General features: G+C 37.4%; 1 protein-coding gene across 2 annotated transcripts in view; it reads right to left on the bottom strand.

Annotated features, from left to right (window-relative positions):
- The window catches only part of FYB2 (FYN binding protein 2), a 111,028-nt gene that overhangs the window by 18,442 nt on the left and 68,182 nt on the right, over positions 1-24,404 (bottom strand). For both annotated transcript variants that reach the window (XM_033225038.1, XM_033225037.1), the window contains exons 6-15: positions 23,353-23,387; positions 20,589-20,620; positions 18,563-18,659; positions 15,781-15,940; positions 8,729-8,843; positions 8,603-8,643; positions 6,743-6,806; positions 3,801-3,899; positions 1,714-1,742; positions 197-257 (exon numbers count right to left, since the gene is read on the bottom strand). In XM_033225038.1, the coding sequence (XP_033080929.1) occupies positions 197-257; positions 1,714-1,742; positions 3,801-3,899; positions 6,743-6,806; positions 8,603-8,643; positions 8,729-8,843; positions 15,781-15,940; positions 18,563-18,659; positions 20,589-20,620; positions 23,353-23,387 (733 nt within the window). The remainder of the gene's footprint in view (positions 1-196; positions 258-1,713; positions 1,743-3,800; positions 3,900-6,742; positions 6,807-8,602; positions 8,644-8,728; positions 8,844-15,780; positions 15,941-18,562; positions 18,660-20,588; positions 20,621-23,352; positions 23,388-24,404) is intronic.

Here is a 24,404-nt window from a genome sequence, read left to right on the forward strand (position 1 = left end):
CTTTTATGGTCACCTACCACTGTTGGATCATATATGTTATTCAGTGTTTTCCCCTGTTAGTGAGAAGACTATCTCAAGTTGACTTTTCATTCAATCTCCAAGGGTCTGAAAAGATGGTTCTGTGATCATAATTAAGAAAGCATCAGGAAATGGGTCAAATATCAGCAGGGATAACCAATAAGGTAAATTGACTTACTTTGACTCTTTTTCACTCAGGTCCACATCATCATAGATAATAACTTCCTGAGACTTAAGTTCTAGGGTCAAGACAGGATCAAAATAGTCCATTATTAAGCATGGTTTATAAAAGCACTGACTTTCCAAATTATACCCAATTACCTAATTATCCAGGTGCATCTTCGGGTCTGTCTTGGCAAAATCTGATCATAGAATACAAATAGACTAGAAGAATCAAAGAATAAAAATATTCTCTATTTGGGAAGAAATTCAACTGAAAGATTAAAAAAAAGTTTGATGTCCCAGTATCTCAAAACATATATATTTATATTAATTTGATTTCACAAAGAGTTCCAGAAAAATGAGTTCCTCAAAGAATCATTTTTAGACTAAATTCCCATCTTTCTGGAATTGAACAAATATGCTATACTGCTAGAATAGTGAGGTCTTTTCTTAACTCCTAGAGGGGAGAAACAGCTTAATAGAATAGTCATGTTGATTTTTCTTCCATGGTTTTTATTTCAAATCATTGGTAATTGCTTCTTTACAATAATCTTGCATAATGTTGAATCTGACTTAGTGCCATAATAATGATTAGGCATTTTCATTTTACAATATTCACTTTCCTTGGCACTCTACATAGAATTACATGATTTTCAGGTGATTCACCACTGAACAAGTTTGAGACCTTTGGGTATAATTATTCATAATTATTCACTCCCTTATTTTATTAAATACCTTTAAATGTGGGTGGGGATACAATGCGTGTCTATTATAAGTCAGCTTTTTTCTTTTAAACATAGACCAAGGATATGTTGAGATGTGGGATTTTATCAGGTGTATATAATTGTCATTTGTTTTTTAGTTCAGAAAACTCATATTTATGAAATATACATTTGAATTGTCAAGTTCAAGTGACATCCAGGTAGCCACATAGCTAGAGCCACTAAACAAAAATTAACAAACAATAGAACACATGACAAATTCAATGTACTGAACATGTATTGATAGCCTAGTATGTGTCATGCACTGTGCTAATTTATGCACTATTATTTTAATGGAAAAGCAAACAACATTCCAATGATCCATTCTCAATTCAGTTAGTTTGCTGGTAGCAATGTGATCATATTCAACTTATTATGTCTTAATTAGAATGAAGGATATCAAGTCCTTCAAAAGGCAGTATGGTAGAATGCAAAATGCATGAGTTTCATAGTCAGACTGGAATACAAATCCTGGATCACTTAAATATGGATGTAGATTTTACAGCTTCTCTGAAAAGGGAACATTTATTTCTCTGGGATTTTAAGAGGAACACATCTGCTCCAGGGCACGGTATATAGTAGATACTTGAGAAACATTATTCATCTTCCTCAATGTAAAAAAATACTTCTGTAGGAAACATCTTCTTTGATTTTGGTAGATCAATTTTTCATCAAATGTGGGAATGCAGGAAGGGTTACCATTTCTCTTTCCCTGCCTCTGAATATATGAAAACTGAGTACTTTTGGTCAGCAATAAGCAAATGGCACTTACCTAAATCAGGCAGCAAAAGGGAAAACGCACTGTTGATTGACAAAAGACACAAAAGAGTTAAGGAGAAAAAACGTGTTCTGAAAGATGAGCTGACAGATCTCCAATAACATATTGATGATGCTGGATTGCCCTTCTTGCCCTGGTATTCTCTGACTCCAAGAAAAATGGTTCCTCTGGTATTAACAGATTCACAAGATGTGCACAGGATGTTATGGGAACACAAAGGAAACATAGGTAATCCAGGTTTGGAAAGAGTTCAGAGGAGGAATTCAAGCAGGGATAATATTTGATTGAATTTTGAGGGAAAACTAGAACTTTGAGAATAAAAGAAGGCTGGAGGAGGGCAGGTACACTGCAGATCATGGGAATGTCATGTTCAAAGCATGGAGGCATGAGACACCATGGCAGAGTGTGAGATCTATAGCTATGTGGATCGGATGGTAGTGAGAGCTACTTTTAGTGAGAGACAGAACTAGAGAAGTAGAATGGGGACAGCCATGAAGTATTTACTTGCCAGGCTAAGGAACTGGATATTTGTTCTAAACGTTGTATGTAGCCAACCAATAGTTTTGAGAGAAAGGTAATTAGATTTGCATCTTAAAAATATTAGCATTCTCATCTGGCTCAAATATTATGGGACTGCACGTTATCGTGCCAATAATTTTCTCTCAGAAAACATCTTATTTGCTAAGGCCAGGGTCTGCCTTTGTGCATAGGGTCTTGTTGACCACAGAAGGTAAAATCCCTCTTCTTCCATATTAGGACTACAATTTATAAACCTCATGTTTTGTTGGGTCTCTTGGTAGATCTAGATCCAACTGACAGTCGGACTTAAAGTCACAAAACTCTGAAACTTTATAATCAAAAAGAACTTCAGGGTAGAACAACATAATTCCATCTCACTATAGATAATGACCTTGGGCAAATTATTTTATCATCTTCTGCCCTCACAAAATAAAATCTCTATATCTTTATATCTACACAGATGTTCCCAGTCTTACAATGGTTTGACTTGCAATTTTTCTGCTTTACAGTGGTGTGAGAGGGATATGCATTCAGTAGAAACCTACTTCAAGTATCCTTAAGACCATTCTTTTTCCACTTTCAGTATAGTATTCGATAAATTACATGAGATAGTCAACACTTTATTGTAGACAGGCTTTGTGTTAGATGATTTTGCCCAACTGTATACTAATGAAAGTATTCCAAGCATGTTTAAGATGGGCTAGGCTAAGCGATGATGTTTGGTAGATGTATTAAATGCACTTTTAACTTAACATATTTTAGAGTTGCAATGAGTTTATTGGGACATAACCCCATCATAAATTGAGGAGCACCTTAATATCTACATCTATATCTATCTATTGCCTGCAAAGTGTCTCCAGAGTCCCCCTTCCATTATATAGAAGAGAAAACTGGAATGCTGTGGGTATACAAAGGAAGTGATATGCCCATGGTTATACATGGAATAAATGGCAGAACTGGTACTAGAATCTAGAATCCAGGTTCCCCTCATATCTCTTTCTAGTGCTAGTGAGTTTGGAACCTCTCCCAAAACTGGCACTTAGCCTAGGTCATCTCAGAGAGTCTTTTCCAGGTCTAAGACCTTGCAATACATGAACTGTTCAGCTGAGCAGCTCATCTCCCCCTTCCACATATTGCTGCTCTCAAGGGAGATAAATTAAATATGGAACAGTAGACAGATAAAAAGCACTGGGGCTTGTAGGGCCCAAAAAGCATAAAAGGACATGGTAAGTAACATAACGCTGAGTGGTAACAACAGGAATAGGATGTTAAGGATGATGAAGAAAGTTTCTTTTCTGGACTTTGCTTAAGATTTTCCCTCTACCCTCATTTTCAACCCTTTCTCTGCCATTTTTTCAAAGGAACATGCCACTTTTTCATTAATTAGTCTCTGTGCATGTAGTTCAATCAAAAATTCACAAGAAAGGGGCAGATGATGGCCAGATCCTTGGTTTTAGTTTCTGATATCCCCTTCACTGTTTCTTAGACTGGATGGATAACATCAACCTGTGTATCTACCAGGTTAATCCCCTCATGGAAAGGGATTTAAAGGGAATTTTTACCTTAAGTTTTCTTTTGACTTGGTTTTCTTTATTTTAAATCTATCCTTTTCTTTCTTGAAGAATTGCTGCAGTCTTTTGAGTGCTTCTTTTCCATCTAAACTAAGAGGAATCACAGGACATAAGTAACATGGCGTTTAAGAGAGTACTAGACATAGAGAAGGCTGTTGTATTATAAAATCAAATGCCACATGTTCTCACAAGTGGGAGCTAAACAATAGGTATACACGGACATAAAGATGGAAATAACACACACTGGGGACTCCAAAAAGGGGGAGGGTGGGAGGAAGAATGAGGGTTGGAAAGTTCCCTATTGGGTACAATGTTCACTATTTGGGTAATGGGTACACTAGAAACCCATACCTCATCATTAGGCAATATATCTATGTATCAAACCTGCACATGTACCCCTGAGTCTATTAAAAAAATAAAGAATCAGAGACTTTGGTTTCATGTCCAAAACACATCCCACTCAAGAAAGAGCAAGAAAATGCCTTATTGAATTATATGCTTTTCTTCTTTGTTTAGATGTGATACGAAGTAGCACACACCAGTCAACTATGAAGGGAGTAATTATATTTCAAGACAAACTACTGCAAGTAGTCTCTATTTTGCAGATTTTATGAAGCAGTCTTCCCTTTAGAGGAAAAGATAACTCAGGGAAATGTAGTTTACAAACTGTACTAGAAATATGTTATAGAAAATCCTGACTCAATTCCCACCTATAAGTGAGAACATGCGGTGTTTGGTTTTCTGTTCTTGCGATAGTTTGCTGAGAATGATCGTTCACAACTGCATCCATGTCCCTACAAAGGACACGAACTCATCCTTTTTAATGGCCGCATAGTATTCCATGGTGTATATGTGCCACATTTTCTTAATCCAGTCTGTCACTGATGGACATTTGGGTTGATTCCAAGTCTTTGCTATTGTGAATAGTGCTGCAATAAGCATACGTGTGCATGTGTCTTTACAGCATCGTGATTTATAATCCTTTGGATATATCCCCAGTAATGTGATGGCTGGGTCAAATGGTATTTCTAGTTCTAGATCCTTGAGGAATCGCCACACTGTTTTCCACAATGGTTGAACTAGTTTACAGTCCCACCAACAGTGTAAAAGTGTTCCTATTTCTCCACATCCTCTCCAGCACCTATTGTTTCCTGATTTTTTAATGATTGCCATTCTAACTGGTGTGAGATGGTATCGCATTGTGGTTTTGATTTGCATTTCTCTGATGGCGAGTGATGATGAGCATTTTTTCATGTGTCTGTTGGCTGTATGAGTCTTTTTTTTTTTTTTTTGAGGCGGAGTCTCGCTCTGTCGCCCGGACTGGAGTGCAGTGGCCAGATCTCAGCTCACTGCAAGCTCCGCCTCCCGGGTTTACGCCATTCTCCTGCCTCAGCCTCCCGAGTAGCTGGGACTACAGGCGCCCGCCACCTCGCCCGGCTAGTTTTTTTGTATTTTTAGTAGAGACAGGGTTTCACCGTGTTAGCCAGGATGGTCTCGGTCTCCTGACCTCGTGATCCGCCCGTCTCGGCCTCCCAAAGTGCTGGGATTACAGGCTTGAGCCACCGCGCCCGGCTGGCTGTATGAGTCTTAACTATGACAAAATATACCTCTTTGGAGACCATCCAACCTAAATTCCTTGACCAGTCAACAACTCTTACTTCTCCCTACTTTATATTCACCAGTATCTAAAATTTTGTCGATGTGTTTATTTCTTTATTGTTCATCTTCCTTATCTAGACTGTGCACACTATGTGATCTGACTTCTTCAAACAGAGACCTGACAGTATTGTTTAAACAATATAACTCAAAAATTCAGATTAATTGGTATATGTCAAACATAAAATTCCACAATTACGGGATATACATTACTCTCAATAAACATTAGAGCATTAAAAAATAATGACCTAATATTATATCAAATTAAAAACATTTTATAGTCAATTCAAAAAAGGCAATTATTCTGTACTTGCTCACTACCATGTAAGTGAATGAGAAAATAACAAATATAACAACCGAAAAAATATGCCCACTTGGACAAAATCATCACATCACTCTCGAATATCTACTAGGCAAAACTGTAATAGCAAAAATACTTTTCAAAAAAATAAAATGAGAAAATGTTTATACCCAAGACCTAAAAAAAAAAAAAAAAATGAAAAAGAAAGGAAATCCTGGCTCTTGAAATTCTTATCATTGATTTTTAATTTACTGAATAATATAGCAATGGTGATACATTGATTACCCAGCTGATAAGTATAATTCTGTCAAATATCCTTTTGGGGCTTTTAGGGGGTAGAGTGAGGGAATGATATGCCCACATCGTGCCAATCAGCATGCCCAGTTCAGGGTCTCCTTTTTCCCCTTGAACCCTTAAACTCCTTGCTTTTGACCACTGCTATTTTCTTTTCCACAACATGTCCTTAATAACTAAACTTGTCGAATAATACCCATCTGAACAAATTTTATTCTTGATAACACTGGATCACTACATGTTATATTAAGCCCAAATCCCAGAGATAGGCTTACTAACTTACAGAGACACAGGTAAGTCATAACCATTGATTTGTTCCTGGAAAAACAGCTATAGAATTGAAGCAAGTTTTATTAATATTTATGTCTCTTTTATTACTTATTTCCTAACCCAATATTAAAATCCTTTACTCTGGGAAATGGGTATTTCTCAAAAGTGAGAACAATGTGATTTAATATGTATAGTATATGATTGTACACAATTACAAGTATCCTGTTGATCACAATTGTAATATTACAATAGGTTATCATAACTTTCAGTGTGAATCTTTCCTAAAAGATTATGATGGGAGTCGGGGGTGGTAGTGGGGTGGGGTGGAGATGGGTTCTCACTTAAACTCTGGCTTTACTAGACTAATAGGAAGTGTCATTAGCCTACAAAGCCAAGAAAGAGAGAAACTCACTCTATCTTTGGGTAGTTGTTCTTTGTTTTGTAGACATCTTCATACATTTCTTCTCTGTTTTCTTCTGAAATTAAAAAAAAAAACCTACTTATATTCATTCCAATAGCAATAGTTCAGATTCATATTTAACAAAAATTTTTAGATACTTACTAAATGGTACTTTGATCTTTCTTTTGTTAAACAGTTTTTACTGAAACTCAGCCACATGTGTTTAAAAGCATATGGTAAAAATACTTAAAACTCTATAAAAGTATGTATAAATGAAAATTAAGACTCATTTCCACCTGATTCCAAGTTTGAACTGATGTAGTCAAAGACAGTTGGTTCCTTAATAGATTCCTTCCTTCCACCCTCCCTCCTTTCTGTATTTAATACATAATAATCAGAATTTACTAAGCATCAGGCATTGCGCTGAATGCCGGGGAAACCATGGAAAATGAGATATATCTTGAATAATCTCTCCCTTCACAACATGGCTTTGGCCTAGCCCAAGACATAAGCTTAACATACACAGATATACTTTAGTTCAATCCTGAAACAGAGTCTAATGGAAAAAACTTTGAATTAAGGGTCAAGATTTTCAGGTTCAAAACTCGACTTTAACACACAATGATCTTAGAGGAGTCACTTCTCTATGTCTCAATTTTCTTTTTAAAATGAGTGTACTGGGTTTAATGATATTTAAGGTTGTTTTTCCCTCTAAACTTCTGGGATTCCAAGAAGATCAATCAGAGTAACATTTGATTCTCTCTCCTCCATTGCTTTTTCTTTTTCTAAAATTTATTTTAAAATTGACAAATAATTATATATACTTATGATCTATAACATATTTTGATAATTGTATACATAGTGGAATGACTAAGTCAAGCTAGTTAACATATTCATTACCTCACATACTTTCTCGTGGAGAGAATTTAAAAATCTACTTTCAGCAATTTTCAAGTATAGAATACTTTGTTATATAATCACTATGTTGTACTATAAACCTCCTGAAGGTACTTCTCCTAATTGAAATTTTGTATCCTTTGACCAACACCTCCCCATTACTTCTTCGTTCATGAATTCATTCATTCAACAGATTCTTTTGAATATCTAACATGTACTTGGCATTATGCTAGGGGCTGGAGAAAATGGTATGTATAAAGAAGGTAATAATCTAGGAGGGGAGACATTAATTAAAAAGTCACATAAGAACAAAATTATCACTGCGACAAGTACTATGAAAAAGAAGTCCATGGTACTACGAGATTGTACACCAAGGAGAATATTCCCCGCGGAAATAATGATGGAACTGAGATTAGAAGATTAAGAGTCAGTGAAGCAAAGGGACCCAGGGGAGGAAAGAGGATTTTGGAAAGGGAGGGAGAAGCATATGAAAATACCCTGCTGTGGGAGCTTGGCAAATTATAGAAGCTAAAAGAAAGTCAGCATAACTGGGTCTCAAAGGTGAAGACTGAGTATAGTATGAGATGAGGCTCCAGAGGTCTGTAGGGGTAGGTTAGTCAAGGACTCTCGATCATGTCAGAAGTCAATCTTTAAAGTATTAGAAAGCCAAGAAAGTGTTTTAAGTAAAAACATTCTTATAATCAGACTTCCATTGTAAAAAGATCAGGAAGGAAGTAAATTCACTTTTACATAAGAATGCTCTTACCAGCATCTTCACGTTCCTGATTCTAAATGCATTTATTAGCACATACCTTGGTATTGCTGTTAGTGCATACCTCAATACTGCTTCTCTTAGCTTCTCACAAATTGGTATTATTAAAATATGAATAATTAAAAGACGTCTTATCACTAATCAGTCATAGAAGTATTCTGCAATTCCTACTGGCAGCTTCAGAAATGTCTTCCTATACTTACCACTATTTGAGGCAAATGAGCTACAGAAGTTTGGCTTCGGTCTACGGGAGAAAATAACAAAGACCATTTTTGTACCTTTAAAGTCTCACCACATTCATCTTGCTGAAAGACTGGAATGTTACTTACACCTCTTTCCTGGAGTACTCGACATCATCATATATCTCCTCCGAGATGGAACTTGGCTTAGAGACCCCTAGGTCTGGAGTTTCTTTAGTCGACTCCAAAACCTCCAGATACCCACCTGAAAGGAAACCAGAACCGCCCCCGAAAAACATTTCATCAGCTGCCATGATAAAGTCATTCACACACATCACTGGCAATGCAAGCAAGCATAAGAAAAGGCAGATTAAATGGGCTAAAATTGGATTACAGTCTTGGTACGTATGATCCTTGGGCAAGCCACCTCACTTTGTAGCGCATCAGTTATGATTCTCTGAAGTTGAGGATAATAATGCTAACACTGAATCATGTGGTTTTGGCAAGGATTAAATGCATACTTAAAAAGGGTGCTGGTTACCTAGTAAACTAGTAACTTCCTTCTTTGATGGTTCTTCCTTTAATCCCTGATCTCAAACTTTGAAGTCTACCAGGCTACATCCCTGGGGCTTATCTCTCTACATCTAGATGATCTTATCCAGTCTTATGGCATTTCTTAAAGCAAAATTTCTCAGACAAGTTGATTGAGCACATATCAATATATATTATTCATTAATTCATTCTGGAGTTAGCCAGAAGATAGTGTGCCAGGTTAACAAATGTAGAGGAATTGTTTGCACAGGTAGCTAAATGCAGATGCTGGCTTACTTCACAGAGTTGTAAATTTGTCATAACCATAAAACTGCCACTTCTTTATCTGTTGGCATTGGTTAATATTTAGGGTATGGGTAATTCATAGCCATATTCAGATATGAACTAATCAGAAATAGAAAGTAATATACATGAGAAATAAACAACAAGCACATTAACTTGTATCTATTAATTAAATGAACCAAGCAATAAGATTTTATCCTCTGACAAGAAGTCAGTGAGCGTGTAGGCCCCAAACCATCTCAATGAATGTCAGCTCTCGGAGGCATAAGGTCCTGCTGTTTCTCAAGGAGTGATCAGTAAATTTCTCCAACACAAAATAAAGATGCTGAACACACAGTTGCTTCTTAGTCTGCAGCATTTTTTTTTCCTTCCTCAATCCTTCTTTTGGCTGAAGCAAATGCAAAAGTTTATGGCTTCATTTTAAAAACACTGACGACTCTCAAATTTACATCTCCAATTTAGACATCTCTCATGAATTCCAGATACTTTATCAGCCTTCACACCATTTCCTTTTGGTTGTCTAAACATATTACATTCCAAACCAAACTCATAACTTCTCTCTGCAAGTTTGCTCTTCCTGAAGGTTATTCAATCTCATAAAAGGGGCAATTCCATCCTTTATGTTGCTCAGGCCCAAAACCTTGCAGACATCCTTGATTCATTTCTCTCTCATTTCTCACTTCTAATCCAAAGCCATCTGTCCACTATAGTTTCAAATTATATTCTGATTTCAAACACATCTCAGCAATTCTACCATAGTATCCTCCTCCAAGCTACCACCATTTCTCACCTAAATTATTGCAATAGCCTCCTAACCGTTCTCCCCGATTTAGCTTACATTTTATTTTCAAGACAGAAGCCAGATGATTTTTTAAAATGCAAATCAGGTCATGCCTTTCTTGTACTTTCAAAGGCTTTCAGTGGTTTTCAAAATCTCGTTTATTGTAAATGCTAAAGTTCTTGCAATGATCTACAGAAGTCCCTTGTTATTTCTGTGACCCCATCTCCTACTATACTCTTCCTCAGTTACTCTGAGGCCACACTGGCCTCCTTGCAGCTCCTCCAACATATCTGGCCAACTTCTGCCTCAGGGATTTGCACTTTTTTTCTTTTCCTAGGTCGTTCATATCCTAGATACACATATGGCTGTCTTCCTCAGCTACTTAAGGTCTATTGAAGTCATCCATGAGCACTTTTTTTTTTTTTTTTGAGATGGAGTCTCGCTCAATCACCCAGGCTGGAGTGCAGTGGTGCGATCTCGGCTCTCTGCAAGCTCTGCCTCCCGGGTTCACGCCATTCCATGAGCACTTTAAAATGGCAACCTCTATCACCTTCATCTGCTTCCTTAATTCTCTTAGCTTGCTTTATTTTTTCATAATATTTACTGTTAATACCATTCAATGTAGATCTTTTATTGTCTGTCTCCTCTGATCAGAAAGTAACCTCTGTGTAACCTCCATGAGAAAAGGAATTTTTGCCTGTTCGCTGCTATATACCCCCATTTCCTGGAACAGTGCTGGGCACATAAAAAGCACTTAATATATTTGAATTTTGAATGATTTGAATGCATGTGTCTTCTCATTAGTGAATTTAGTGTATTACATTTATAGTGTTTACTGATATTTTAAAATTTATAGCTATTATCTTAGTATATATTTTTATTTGTTCCATTTTTTTTTTCTTATCTTCGTCTGGCTAAAGTTTCTTCTCTTTCCGCCATTCAGTTTTCTTTTGATTTGTTTTCTTTCATTTATCTTTTAATAGTTACCCACAAGAGTGACCACTGTCCTGAGTTCTAATACCAGCAGTACTTATTTTTGAATGTTATAATAATGGAATAATTTAGTAGGTACTCTATGGTGTCGCCTACTTTCCTTCAATATTATGTTTGTGAGATTCATCCATAGTGTTGCAAATAGTTTTAATTTGTTCATTCTGATGACTTTATTCTATTGTGTGAGTAGGTTACCATTTATTTATCTATTCTACTTTTTATGGGCATTTGGACAGTTTCCAGTTTGGGGCTATTACAAAAAGTTTTGCTACAAACGTTTTGTCTGTGTGTTTTGGTGCATTAAACTGTGCACCAAATATGTATATATTGGGATATATACATAAGTATGGAATTGCTAGGTCATAGGATATGCATATGTTCAACCTTAGTACTGCCAAACAGTTTTCCAGAATGGTTGTCTCAGCTTACAGTCTCCACAGAGAATGAGAGTTTTAGTTGCTCCATATCTTCACTAACACTTAATACTTTTAGTCTTTTCTATGGTAGACAATTTGGTGAGCAGAATTGAATCTTCATAGTGTATTTGCCCTTTGGATAGTTTCTTTGGGGAAGGGCCTGTTCAATATTTTTCTAATTTCACTATATTTCTTTTTCTAAAAATTGATTTCTAGTTTATATGTTCCGAATACCAAGCATTTATAGAAGATGTATATTCCAAATATGAGTCATTTATCAAATATGTATATATTTGATATATAAATGGTATATGTAAATAATGCAAACATCTTCTCCTACACAGTGACTTACCTTCTCACTCTTTTTTAATTTTTTTTTTTAATTTTACTTTAAGTTCTGAGATACCTGTGCAGAATGTGCAGGTTTGTTGTGCCATGGTGGTTTGCTGCACCGATCAACCCGTCATCTAGGTTTTAAGCCCCACGTGCACTAAGTATTTGTTCTAATGCTCTCCATCCCCTTGCCTCTCACCCCCGACAGGCCCCAGTATGTGATGTTCCCTTCCCTGTGTCCATGTGTTCCTCACTGCTCAACTCCCACTTATGAGTGAGAATGTGTGGTGTTTGGTTTTTTCTTCCTATGTTAGTTTGCTGAGAATGATGGCTTCCAGCTTCATCCATGTCCTTGCAAAGGACATGAACTCAATCTTTTTTATGGCTGCATAATATTCCATGGTATATATGTGCCACATTTTATTTATCCAGTCTATCATTGATGAGTTGTTTCCAAGTCTTTGCTATTGTAAATAGTGCTGCAATAAACATACGTGTGCATGTATCTTTATAGAATTATTTATAATTCTTTGGGTATATACCCAGTAATGAGATTGCTGGGTCAAATGGTATTTCTGGTTCTAGATCCTTGAGGAATCACCACACTGTCTTCCTCAATGGTTGAACTAATGTACACTCTGACCAACAGTGTAAAAGCATTCCTATTTCTCCACAGCCTCGCCAGCATCTGTTGTTTCCGGACTTTTTGATAATTGCCATTCTAACTGGCGTGAGATAGTATCTTATTGTGGTTTTGATTTGTATTTTTCTAATGGCCAGTGATTATGAGCTTTTTTTTCCATATGTTGGTTGGCTACATAAATGTCTTCTTTTGAGAAGTGTCTGTTCATATCCTTTGCCCACTTTTTGATACGGTTGTTTTTTCCTTGTAAATTTGTTTAAGTTCCTTGTAGATTCTGGATATTAGACCTTTGTCAGATGGATAGATTCCAAAAATTCCCTCTCATTCTGAAGGTTGCCTGTTCACTCCAATGATAGTTGCTTTTGCTGTGCAGAAGCTCTTTAGTTTTGATCCCATTTGTCAACTTTGGCTTTTTTTTGCCATTGCTTTTGGTGTTTTAGACATGAAGTCCTTGCCCATGCCTATGTCCTAAATGGTATTACCTAGGTTTTCTTCTTGGGTTTTTATGGTTTTAGATTTTACATTTAAGTCTTTAATTCTTCTTAATTTTTATGTAAGGTATAAGGAAGGGGCCCAGTTTCTGTTTTCTGCATATGGTTAGCCAGTTTTCCCAGCACCATTTATTAAACAGGAAATCCTTTCCTCATTGCTTGTTTTTGTCAGGTTCGTCAAAGATCAGATTGTTGTAGACGTGTGGTGTTATCTTCTCACTCTTTTAATGGTATATTTTAATGAATATATCCTAGCTCTTCTAATTCTTTTAAGGCTAAAGCAAATTAATACCATTACTCTCTTCCCAAACAATTACCAACCTTAGGACACTTTAATCACCATCTCAATATAAGCATTATGAATGTTCAATATTTTATAATATTTTAGACCTTCCTCAATTTGACATTATTTTGTTGAGTTAATGCTTTTGCTTAACTTTTTTTCTTGCATCCACAACTTTCTGTCTGTGATTATTTTCCTTCTGCCTGAAGTACATGCTTTAGAATTTCCTTCAGTGCATTTTATCTTGACAATAAAATGTCCCAGTTTTTATTTGTCTGACAACATCTTATTTTTCTTTCATTTGTGAAAGACATTTTTATGAGACATAAAATTTCAGGTAGATATTTAATCTCTTTCAGCAAAACTATATTCTCATTACACACTCTTGAGAAGTCAGCAGTCAGAGCTCAGTTTTTTTTTTTCTTTTTGTAGGTGATTGGTTTTTCCCCTTTGTCTGTTTTGAAGGTCTTTTAAGATATTCTCTTACTCTTTAATGTTCTTCATTTTGCATGGCTAGGCATAGATTTCTGTTCTTTATCCTGCTTAAGAACCTTAGGGTTCCTGGTTCAAATTTATCTCTCTCAATAATTTTGGAAAATTCTCAGATAGTATCTGTTTTATCTATTATTTCCTCTTCCTCATTTTTCCAGTATCCATTTATGGAATTCTGATTTTTCTGATTTTATTGCTATTTTAAGACTTCTCACTTTATCTTCCATGACTTTTATCTTCTCTTTTACTCTTTTTTTTTTCAAATCATTTCCCCATGTAGAATGAATTTTGGATAATTTCTTTAGATTTATCTTTTAGTTCACCAATTTTCTCTTCAACTGTAGGTAATGTGATATAAAATGCAATCACTGCATTTTATCAATTTATCAATTATTATTTTTTCCTTTTCAAATATTTTTAAAACATGGTTATTCCCCATTCATATTATTCTCTATTTCAAAAACATATTAAACACCTTATGTGTTATACCGATGATTCTAATATCTGCAATATCTTGTAGGTTGGTTCTGCTATCTGTTCTGCTGGTTTTCCCTCACTGTGATTTGTTTCCTTGTGTTTGGTTATTTTTGACTATCAATTGTTAGTATTTTAAAGAATATTTTGAGGGAATTATTTGAAATCTGGGATAAAACTAAATAGGGATTTGGATCTCAGTAAAAATCATCAAGGCAACAGTTAGCTTTGGCATGCACCTCCCAGGTTTCCTGGTTACTGCAGGCCTGTGGGTGCTTTTCTTTATAAATCATTTCTGTGATACTTTTATGAATGTTTTAAAAAATTGATTCTTCACTTTGTGTTAGTCAAGAGAGTCATTCATATTACCTAGTCCACCATATTTTTAGACACTGAAGTTTGATTTATCCTTTCATTCTACAAAATTAAGTTGGGTTTCTCCTGTGTGCCCGATACTGTGTCAGGTTACAGAGATACAGAAAAAAATACCAAATGGTCTATGATTTCAAGGTGCCCACAGTGTGCCATGGGAGATAACACATAAATCATGAATTGTAATTTAAGGCATGGTATGATTTTTTTCAAAATACAAATAAATGAAAAAGACTAATAGTTACTTAACATATGATCCAGAAACTTCATATGCATTGACAAATAGCCCTAGGAAATTAGTAGTAGTATCATCACTTGCACATGAAAGTAAGTAAATTTCCCAAAATCACGGGGTTAGTATAGAAATGCTTTATTCCAGGTCCTATTACTGTGGTCGTTCTGTTGTTATTGAAGTGTCAACTGAAAGAGTAGTAAAACCAGGAGTGGAAAAAGTGATACCAAGTCGCTATGATAGTGTCTGTGTCCCTGGATCCAACTATGACTAGACTTTGTACTAGGTGAATCTCCTTTTCTTTTTGGTTTAACATAGTATGGTTTGATTACTGTTGCTTGCAATCAAGGGTCCTGACTAACATGCAGGTCAGATACAACCTGAATAAAGTCCACAAATGACACCATAGTATTATCATCAGTACATGTCAATGATGATGTGAACCTAGGCAACAGGAGCTAGTATATATAAAAAGAAAAGAATAAACATTTGCTGAGTACCTATCATATGACATACTGTCAGATTTGGCCCTCATAAAAGCCCTGTGAGGTCCATATTATGATGGTCTCTTTTTATAAATGAAGAAATTGAGTTGCAGGAATATAAAATCCTTACCACACAGCTTACTAAACATTAGAGCTTAGGTTTGAACTCAAGACTTTTGGTTTTAAATTCATTGTGTTTTTTTTTTTTTTTTTTTTTTTTCCCTACTACCACACAGCTTCCTCACTAGGACAAGTTGCTTGGCACATAATAGATGTTCAATAAATATTGGTAAAATAAATTAAAATTTTGGCCATGCTCAGCTATAAAACAAATTGGTAATGATGAAGATGATCAGGAAGAAATGCAACTTACAGTGGCCTTGGGAGTGCCTGGCCAGCTTCAGGCCCTCAGGGCAGGAATTTGTCTGGATGACGTCAATCATGGCCTCTTGCTTTCCAGCCAACATGTTCCTTCTACCTGTGTGGATGTTGGTCATCTGAATTTTTTCAGGTGTCCCTTCATAGGCATCTACCTAAACATATGCAAAAGGGAGAGTACCATAGGTCTCTGACTTACCTAATGAGTTCTTTGCTTAGTTGTACAGCTTTTCATTCATTCCTCTTGAATAACAATTATTTATCATTTATTTAACATTGAATAATACCTTACCAGACTCTAAGTTTCCTGAAGGTCCATACTATATCCTTCATGACCTCTGAATGTTCAATGAATGCCTGGCCCAGAGGCAGCTCACAGGAAGCAGTCAGGATATAGGGTGTACTAACTCTAGCGCAGGCTTTTTATATTCCATATAACTTAATCATCATTATACCTCATGAGAAAGTATCATCAATTCTTTTGATAAAGAGTTTAGAGAGGTTAAGTAACTGGTCACTGGTTCCACAGTTAGTAATCTACCTAGGCAGGACTTGACCCCAGAACCTTGTTCTAAGGGATGCTAGGTATTCCTTTTCATTTCCTCCTTTTTGCCTACATTTTTTCTTCTCATGCACCATTATTCTGTTCCTTCTCAATTCTTTCTTTACTCCCTTTCTCTAGCATTTGTCAAACACTTACTGAAGGCAAGACAACATGCTAAGCTCTAGAAGTAGAGACAGAGTTTAACACATTGGTCTTGGAGATAATGCATGCAAATGATTAATTAGGGCATAATGTGATGAATGTTATTTACAGCAGTATTGCTCACCGTCATGGAAACAGAGAGGATGAGGAGGCTGGTTCTCTTGGCTGGGAGATGGGTTAGAGAAGATCTCGAAAAGCAGATGTTATTAAATTGTATTGGAGATTGATAGAGCAGATAAAAGAGTATCTGGCAGATAAAGCACAAAAAGGCACAGGGGATTTGGGGAAGTGTTCATGTCCTTATAAGGGTAGCAAGGAGGCTGCTGATAAGGTAAGAGTTTAAGGAAAAAGATAAGGGAAGACAGCCTGGAGATGAGGTTGAAAAGGTAAACGAGAATGGGGCTGAGTTATGAAGAGTCTTGTGTACAAAGCAAAGAGTTTGGGCTTTATTTCTTAGCCATTAGGATTCAGTCAGGGGAAAACCCTAATCACATTTACATTTCAAAATGTTCTGGATAGACTGACAGGAAGAGACCCTGGAGAGAGAGAAAATTAGAGTATTTTTGCCCATCTAGGTGTTTTATAATTGTCCAATGAAAATGAGAGAAAGGTTATTGTCCTTCTGACGACAACAGACTAGACATGAGGATTGACTATGATAATACATTTGAAAGTACCTGGGGAAGGCTAATATAATTAACAGATATAAGGAGCGGATTATCCTGAGTTTTGAGTGGGATCTTGGGGAAACTCACAGAAGAATAAGAGGAGGGGCATTCTTTTAAGCCATGGTACCAAGAATTAAATGTATAAATGGAGAAAAGTGACAAGAAAGTAATGAAGTCAATATTTTGCACAAATATAGTGACCACTGTCCTTCAGTGTACTCTCATAATGAAGGCAGTCCCCTCATTCACCTAACATATTCTAAATAGCATTTAACAATTTCTGAAACCCAAATGCACTCCATAAAAGAAGGAAGTGACCCTTTGTTAGTAGTTTGAGCCCATATCTGGCTTACACCACCTAGCCAGCATTGAAAAAGAGCAGAACCTGAGATTTTTCATGGCTAATATCCTTAGTCATGTATGTCTCCTGCCCTCTCATATGCTCTTGATCAAACCATTCCTGATCTCTAACTTGACAGCCATTGACGACTTGGCCTTCACACCCAGTGCTGCTTCCCTGTCTCTGGACCTTGTCTTTCTCAATTAGCAACTTACACCATCCTTTGAATTATGCTGCTTTCTGATGCTCTCTGAACACCCAGCATGGTCCAGCCCAGCCTCTGGACCTACACGCCAGTTCAGGCTCATACAGCCAACATGCTGTTTGATTTACCCTAGCTCTGCAGATGGCACTGGGACAACTGCGTGTTAAAAGATAGGCACATCTCAAACAGGTATCTAATGTGAGCACTGGCAATCGCCCTGGTGGTATCTATTGTTTAAGCCTCCTGCCACCCAACTGCTTTGAAGGGGATGGGGTCAATTAGATATGGATACACACACATTCACCATATTTAATATTAATGAAAGCAACAAGAATACATTTCATTTTTATGGTAGCTTATGGCGTATGAAACACTTTCTTGCACATTATTTTATCACCACAAACAAGGTAGAATTGGCATGGGAATGGTGATGGTAGTTGGGTAGAAATCATTTATTTTCATTTTACAGATGAAGTAACCAAGCTCAGAGACAAGTCACTCTTCTAAGCAGGGCCTTAGGGCACAGCATTTAAGGAAACTCTCACTCCAGGGTAGTACAAGGGCAGGGACGGCACCTGAGAGTGGGTACTGCCTTGTAGTTTGCACCCTGGGTTTCTTGTTGGACTTAATCTAGTCCCAGCCCTGCTTCTAAGGCCTGCTTCATGGCTAAAAAGTAGAAAATTAGGGGCTGGAGCTTAGTGTCATTGTTGCATTTATTTCCTTGATACAATATCAGATGCCCATTGCATTTTCTAACTCTGTCTCTCTGAAGAGCTCTGTCTCTCATGCCCTGTAAGGTCACCCCCAGGAACTGATCTGTTATATGTCTAAATTGCAGGAACCGTAGAACATAGGTACCTTGAAAACATGGTTTGAATGTGGTTCCTTTTCTGTGTTCTTAGGTTCCAATTCACATGGCTCTTTTTCCTTCATTTTTTCATCTTCATGTTTAGCACTGAAATGTGAAGAGACATCAGGAAAAAAAAAAAATGAAGCTTAGAGCGTTTAAATGATTGTGTACTGTCCAATCCTAAATGAAATGAATGGGAAAAATTGATTTAAGCAAATATGAATCATTTCTCTTAGATGAGGGGTCTAGGATCAGATCAATTATATACATAGTTTCCTTGAGTTTCTGCCTGTTCCAATTAATGCCAGAGTGTCAATTCCTGCTTAAAATCTTCTAACTCCCTATTGCCTGTAAGATAAAACTTAAGTTTCATCGTGATCTGGCTCCTACCTTTCTTTCCAAACTCATCTCGTGCTGCCTTTTACCTCCACTTTTGCTTGAGTCTAGACTCTCATAATTCCTCAAACCCACCACCCTATTTGAGCAACTCTTCCTTTTTATTATTTTTCTTTAGACATGCCCTCCACATCTCATACTGGTAAATACAATGCCCTTCATGATATAGCTAAATCATCTTATCTCTGAGAATGCTTCTCTGATTCTCCCAAGCAGTCATACCTTCTCTACTCTTCTAACACTTTGTTCTTCTATATTATCTTACAGTACATCTATCTATGGATCTATCTCCAGTCCCTCCACTTTGCCTTGTCAACCACTAAAAATCAAGGCAGAACTACCTTATTCATGTGTATCTCCAGCGTTAATGCTGTTTAGGAATAGCTGGTTTTCGTGCTTCACTTCTGTGTTGTTAAATTTCCAAAGGAGTGATAATATTTTATTGTGATTTCCTATTTATTTGGTCATTTTACCCTCCAAGTAACCCCTCACTCCCAACTACTCTGGCTTCCCCTCCCACCTTGGATCAAGGGTAGAAAATATATTCTATTCAGTTTTGTACCTCAGAATCTAGCAGTGTCTGAAAAGTAAAAGCTCAATAAATATTGAACTAAATAATTAATCATTTGACCTGTGACTGCCATGTGCCCAGCACTGTGTTAGTGTTGTAAGTTTAGGGACAGGTAGGAACTCAGGGAGAGAGAGGAAGGTAGCCCATCCAGCTAAAGCAGGTTTTCTCCATGATTCAGCAAACGTTTTTAGACTCAACCAGGAAATTTTGATATTTGCTTCTCCAGAGCTCATCAACCATGCTTTTAAAAATATATTAGAATAACTCCAGGGAGAAGGGCTAGAAACAGACTCTGAAGAGGCAGGTAAGAGCACTACTATGTGCCAGGGAATTCCTCTGGACCCAAGGAGTGTGAGAGGTATCAGAAACACCAAGAACATTAAGACATTGGCCCGGAATACAAGGAGCTCCCAAACAAGAAGGGGAGTAGGGAGGGGAGGATGAATTGGCATATTAGCAAACTACATACAGTGCCATTTGTGCAAACATACTGTGCAAACAGAACTTACAGTGGTACCACAGGCAAGGGACTGGTTAATTCTCTCTGAGGGAGTGGAATGAAGAAAGGGTTCATACACAAGGGGTGCTTGATGGATTAGTAGAAGCTTGCCAGATTGTTAAATTGGGGTGAATCAATGGCTTAAAAGAGCAAAGGCAAAGAGACTTCAAACAGCATGGTACATTTCAGAAACTGTCAGTTTTTGGAATTCATGTTATTGTTATTTGCCTGTTTGATTGTGTGACTCTCCCACTAATTCAGGAGATCCTGAAAGCAATAGCGAGGTCTCCATCACTGCTACAGCCCGAGAGATGAGCACATGTCTGGCACAGGCTGGATACTCAGTAAATGTTTGCTGAGTACAGCATGGGCTAGAACAAGATAAGAGAGGGAGGCAAGGCAGGATCACGGATCACTTCCTCTGTACTAGGTATCTTACAAGGTGCCAGGGAAACTGAACCAGGCTAGTTCAGTTTGGAAACATAGCTGGCCCATAGAGGAAAACTAGTTCAGTCATCAGAAAGTCAGTAGTTGGACAGATGCTTTTCTTTTTGAAGATAAAACTCACCTAGGTTCTGGATAGGGAAAGTTCTTCCAAGGCTGAAAGTAAAGAGGAAAATGGTTATTTTCATAAATCAACCTGAATCAGGCTCTGTTCTTTGGTTACAGATCATTAGCGACTACACCAAAAGGTGAGGGGGATTGAAGCCTCAGTAGAGAGCAAAGGCAGACACTGACCACAGAAAGTTCCAGAAACTGTTGCAGTGGGGCTGAAGATTAATCAGAAATGTAAACAAGCATTTCTGACGTTACAGGGCATGCCCAAAGGAATGTATGATGTGACTCACAAAAATTGTCTGCACACCTTTCCAGAAATGCATCTGAAACATAAATAACTTCTAAATCCTATGAGAAAATATGAATTTGTGGGATTTAAGCAATATTTTAGTGGGCAAATTGGCATTCACAAGTGCACAAGTAATGCTGGAATTTCTCCCTTACTCACTGATCACGTGCCTTGTGATCACCGCTCAAATCTTGCAGAATCTATGTTTGGCGCCATTAAAATTATGCCCCAATGATCAAAATGTAGCCCCTCATTTATTCAGTGGTTATAGATCTGGTCCCATTCATTATTTGGAATCTGTCTAAGAATGCTGAAAAGAATAGAAAATATCTAAGCATCTAAAATGCCACCACAAAATCCAGGTATCCTAGCTCATTATACTCTCCTTCGAGGGCAGCCCTGCAGACCATTATTCAGAGACTATTGGTCCTTATTTTACACATAATTCTAACAAATTAGATGTAGCACTGGTAGAATGACAAGTCAGATAGGCCTTGTTTTTATATCTTTGTTACATGATTTACAGCTTACTAAACCTCTCTGAGCCTTAATGTTGTCATCTGTAATATGGGAGCAGTGATATCAGCTCACAGGGTAACTATGAGGGTTAAGCGCTACTGTCTATGCACAAGTGCTATCACACTAGAGGGACTTGGTACATGTTTGACCAGATGAAAAAGTCATTGCTAGACACAAAGATATTGACAATAGAAAAAAAGGGAAAAGAATTCAGAAAACCGACTTGTGGTAGTTTGGTATGAAGGGAACTAGTTCTGCAAAGGCTCAAGAGCATCTCAAAAGAAGAGCATAAACTATGTCGACTCAGTCCCTTATAGTCAAGAATATTCCAAGTCATTAAGAAAGGAAGAATTCAGATTCCACTCACTGAGCTTAAAAATACAGATATAAACACAAAACATGTATGAGAGTCAAAAGATTTAAAAATTAAACATAATTTTATGTTTTACTTAAAACATAAAATTGGGATAAAATGAGATAAAATTCATTTACTTGGCGAGTTCACTTGTGTAGAACAGTTTAGTATTTGTTGGTGTTGCCAGGCACATGAAGCATTTTAATAGGCTATTTCTACTCCCATTGATAGAAATAATAATCATTCATATTTTTCTAGTGATGAAGTATATCCACAAATGAATAATTCTTACCAGCAAGCACAAGAAAACTGAAACAGAGAGATGAAGGATCTAGACTAAATGTACCCAGTGAGGAAAGAGTAGAAACTTAACTGATCCTATTAAAACACTAGGTAAGGGCCTTCTGTGAGCTTATACAGTGCTTACATACTGTGTTTGTCTTACTTCTCCCAGACATTCAGTGAAACAAGTATTGATCCCTTTATTTACTGAGCATCTACTACTGCAGATACAGTAACCACAAGACATATGCTTCCTGTCCTCATGGAAAATACCCCTTTTCTTTCCTTCTTCCCTTTCTTCCTTTCCTCCTTTCCTCCTTTCCTCCCTCCCTCCCTCCCTCCCTCCCTTCCTTCCTTCCTTCTTTCCCTTTCTTTCCTTTTCTTTCCTTTCCTTTCTTTCTTTCTTTTTTGATACAGGATCTCATTCTGTCTACTGCCCAGGCTAAAGTATAGTGGTACAGTATCGGCTCACTGCAACCTCTACCTCCTGGGCTCAAACGGTCCTCCTGCCTCAGTCTCCTGAGTAGCTGGGACTACAGGCATATACCACCACGCCTGGCTAATTTTTGTATTTTTTTTTTTTTGTAGGGACAGTGTTTCACCATGTTGCCCAGGCTGGTCTTGAACTCCTGGGCTCAAGTGATCTGTCTGTCTTGGCCTCCCAAAGTGCTAGGCTTATAGGCATGAGCCACTATGCCTGGCCAAGAATTCACCATTTTATAGAGGACACATCTGAGTCTCAGAGAGGTGAATGCTCTGTTTCAAGCACTTACTAATAAGCTGTTTACCTTCATTTATTTAATTTTCATTCTCACAAGGACCTCAGACGTGAGAGCTTTATTATTCCCATTTTGCAGGTGAGGAAATGGACATTCAACATCACATAGCCAGGAGTTGGGATTGAGGCCAGCAGTGATTCTGCTTGGGCCCTACTCAGGTTGCTATGCTGCCTCCAGGTGGCACCTGGCACCAAGTCTAGCAGGAGCCCAGAAAGCATGTCTGAAAGCCAGGATATACAAAACTGGATTGTGCCATAGAACTCTTCTCACTGGAAGTCACAGTTATTAAAAGCTAGTTGTCACTACCCACCACAGAAAAGGGCTATGGATGAATTGGGACCATTTCCTCCCGTCCTATCACACATTTTTGTCTCTGACAGTAACAGGGCTCAAAGTGCAGACTCTTAGAAGCTGAAGTCTGGAAAAACCTCAGAAATAGGAGTAAAAGTGAAAACAAAGACATTCCTTCCCTCTAAAAGATACTACTTTAGAATCAACCTTGCATGCTTATTTTACTTTTAGTTATAATGTTGGTAAGGAGAAACAATACCTTTTGGAGTTCTTCAATTCCAACTGCATATGTTGCTAAAATAAACATAAAAAAATTATTTCAAGGCAGTTCATCCACCCATTTCTTATAGTATCCAGGATTAAAGTAGTTATGAAAGATTCCAGAGTTCAGTTTTCTCACCTTTAAGAACATCAGACTGTGTAAAGCTCTATCTACAAAGTTTGGGAAATTATGGGGTCAGTGATCATGGTTTTAATTTCTGTGGGGATTTCCAGAATGGAATTTACAGTTGATGAAGCATGTGAAACCATTTCAGTTTCCTGTTTTGGCAAACAGATACATACTCCATGCTTAGAAGAAAGCACTAAAATTTAGTGGCAGCTCAGAAGGCAAACGTGAAAGGAAAGGGAAAGGAAAAAGCCTAAATCCCACTTAAACAAAATGAATTCTCTACCTTGCCCCAAAGTGCTCTGTTCCACAGCCCTTTTCATTTCCTTAAATACAGTTTGAAAACACAAGCACGTCAACTAAGGCTGACCCACCTTTTGATTTTTCCAATAGTTCTGTGGATTTTATTTAATGACATGATGCCAATCTTAATTACAGTCATGCATCACTTAACAGTGGTGATCTGTTCTGAGAAATGTATCCTTAGGTGATTTCATCATCATGTGAATATCATAGAACATACTTACACAAACCTAGATGATATAGCCTGCTACCTTCCTAGGATATAGGGTATGGCCTATTGCTCCCAGGCAACAAACCTGCATAGCATGTTACTGTACTGAATACTGTAGGCAATTGTAACACAATTATAAATAGTTGTGTATCTAAACATAGAAAAGGTACAGTAAAAATACAGTATTCTTTGGGAGGCCGAGACGGGCAGATCACAAGGTCAGGAGATCGAGACCATCCTGGCTAACACGGTGAAACCCCGTCTCTACTAAAAAATACAAAAAACTAGCCGGGCGAGGTGGCGGGCGCCTGTAGTCCCAGCTACTCGGGAGGCTGAGGCAGGAGAATGGCATAAACCCGGGAGGCGGAGCTTGCAGTGAGTTGATATCCGGCCACTGCACTCCAGCCTG

The sequence above is a fragment of the Trachypithecus francoisi genome, unplaced genomic scaffold (assembly GCF_009764315.1).
Source record: "Trachypithecus francoisi isolate TF-2019V2 unplaced genomic scaffold, Tfra_2.0 Lachesis_group12, whole genome shotgun sequence".
NCBI classification, from domain to species: domain Eukaryota; kingdom Metazoa; phylum Chordata; class Mammalia; order Primates; family Cercopithecidae; genus Trachypithecus; species Trachypithecus francoisi.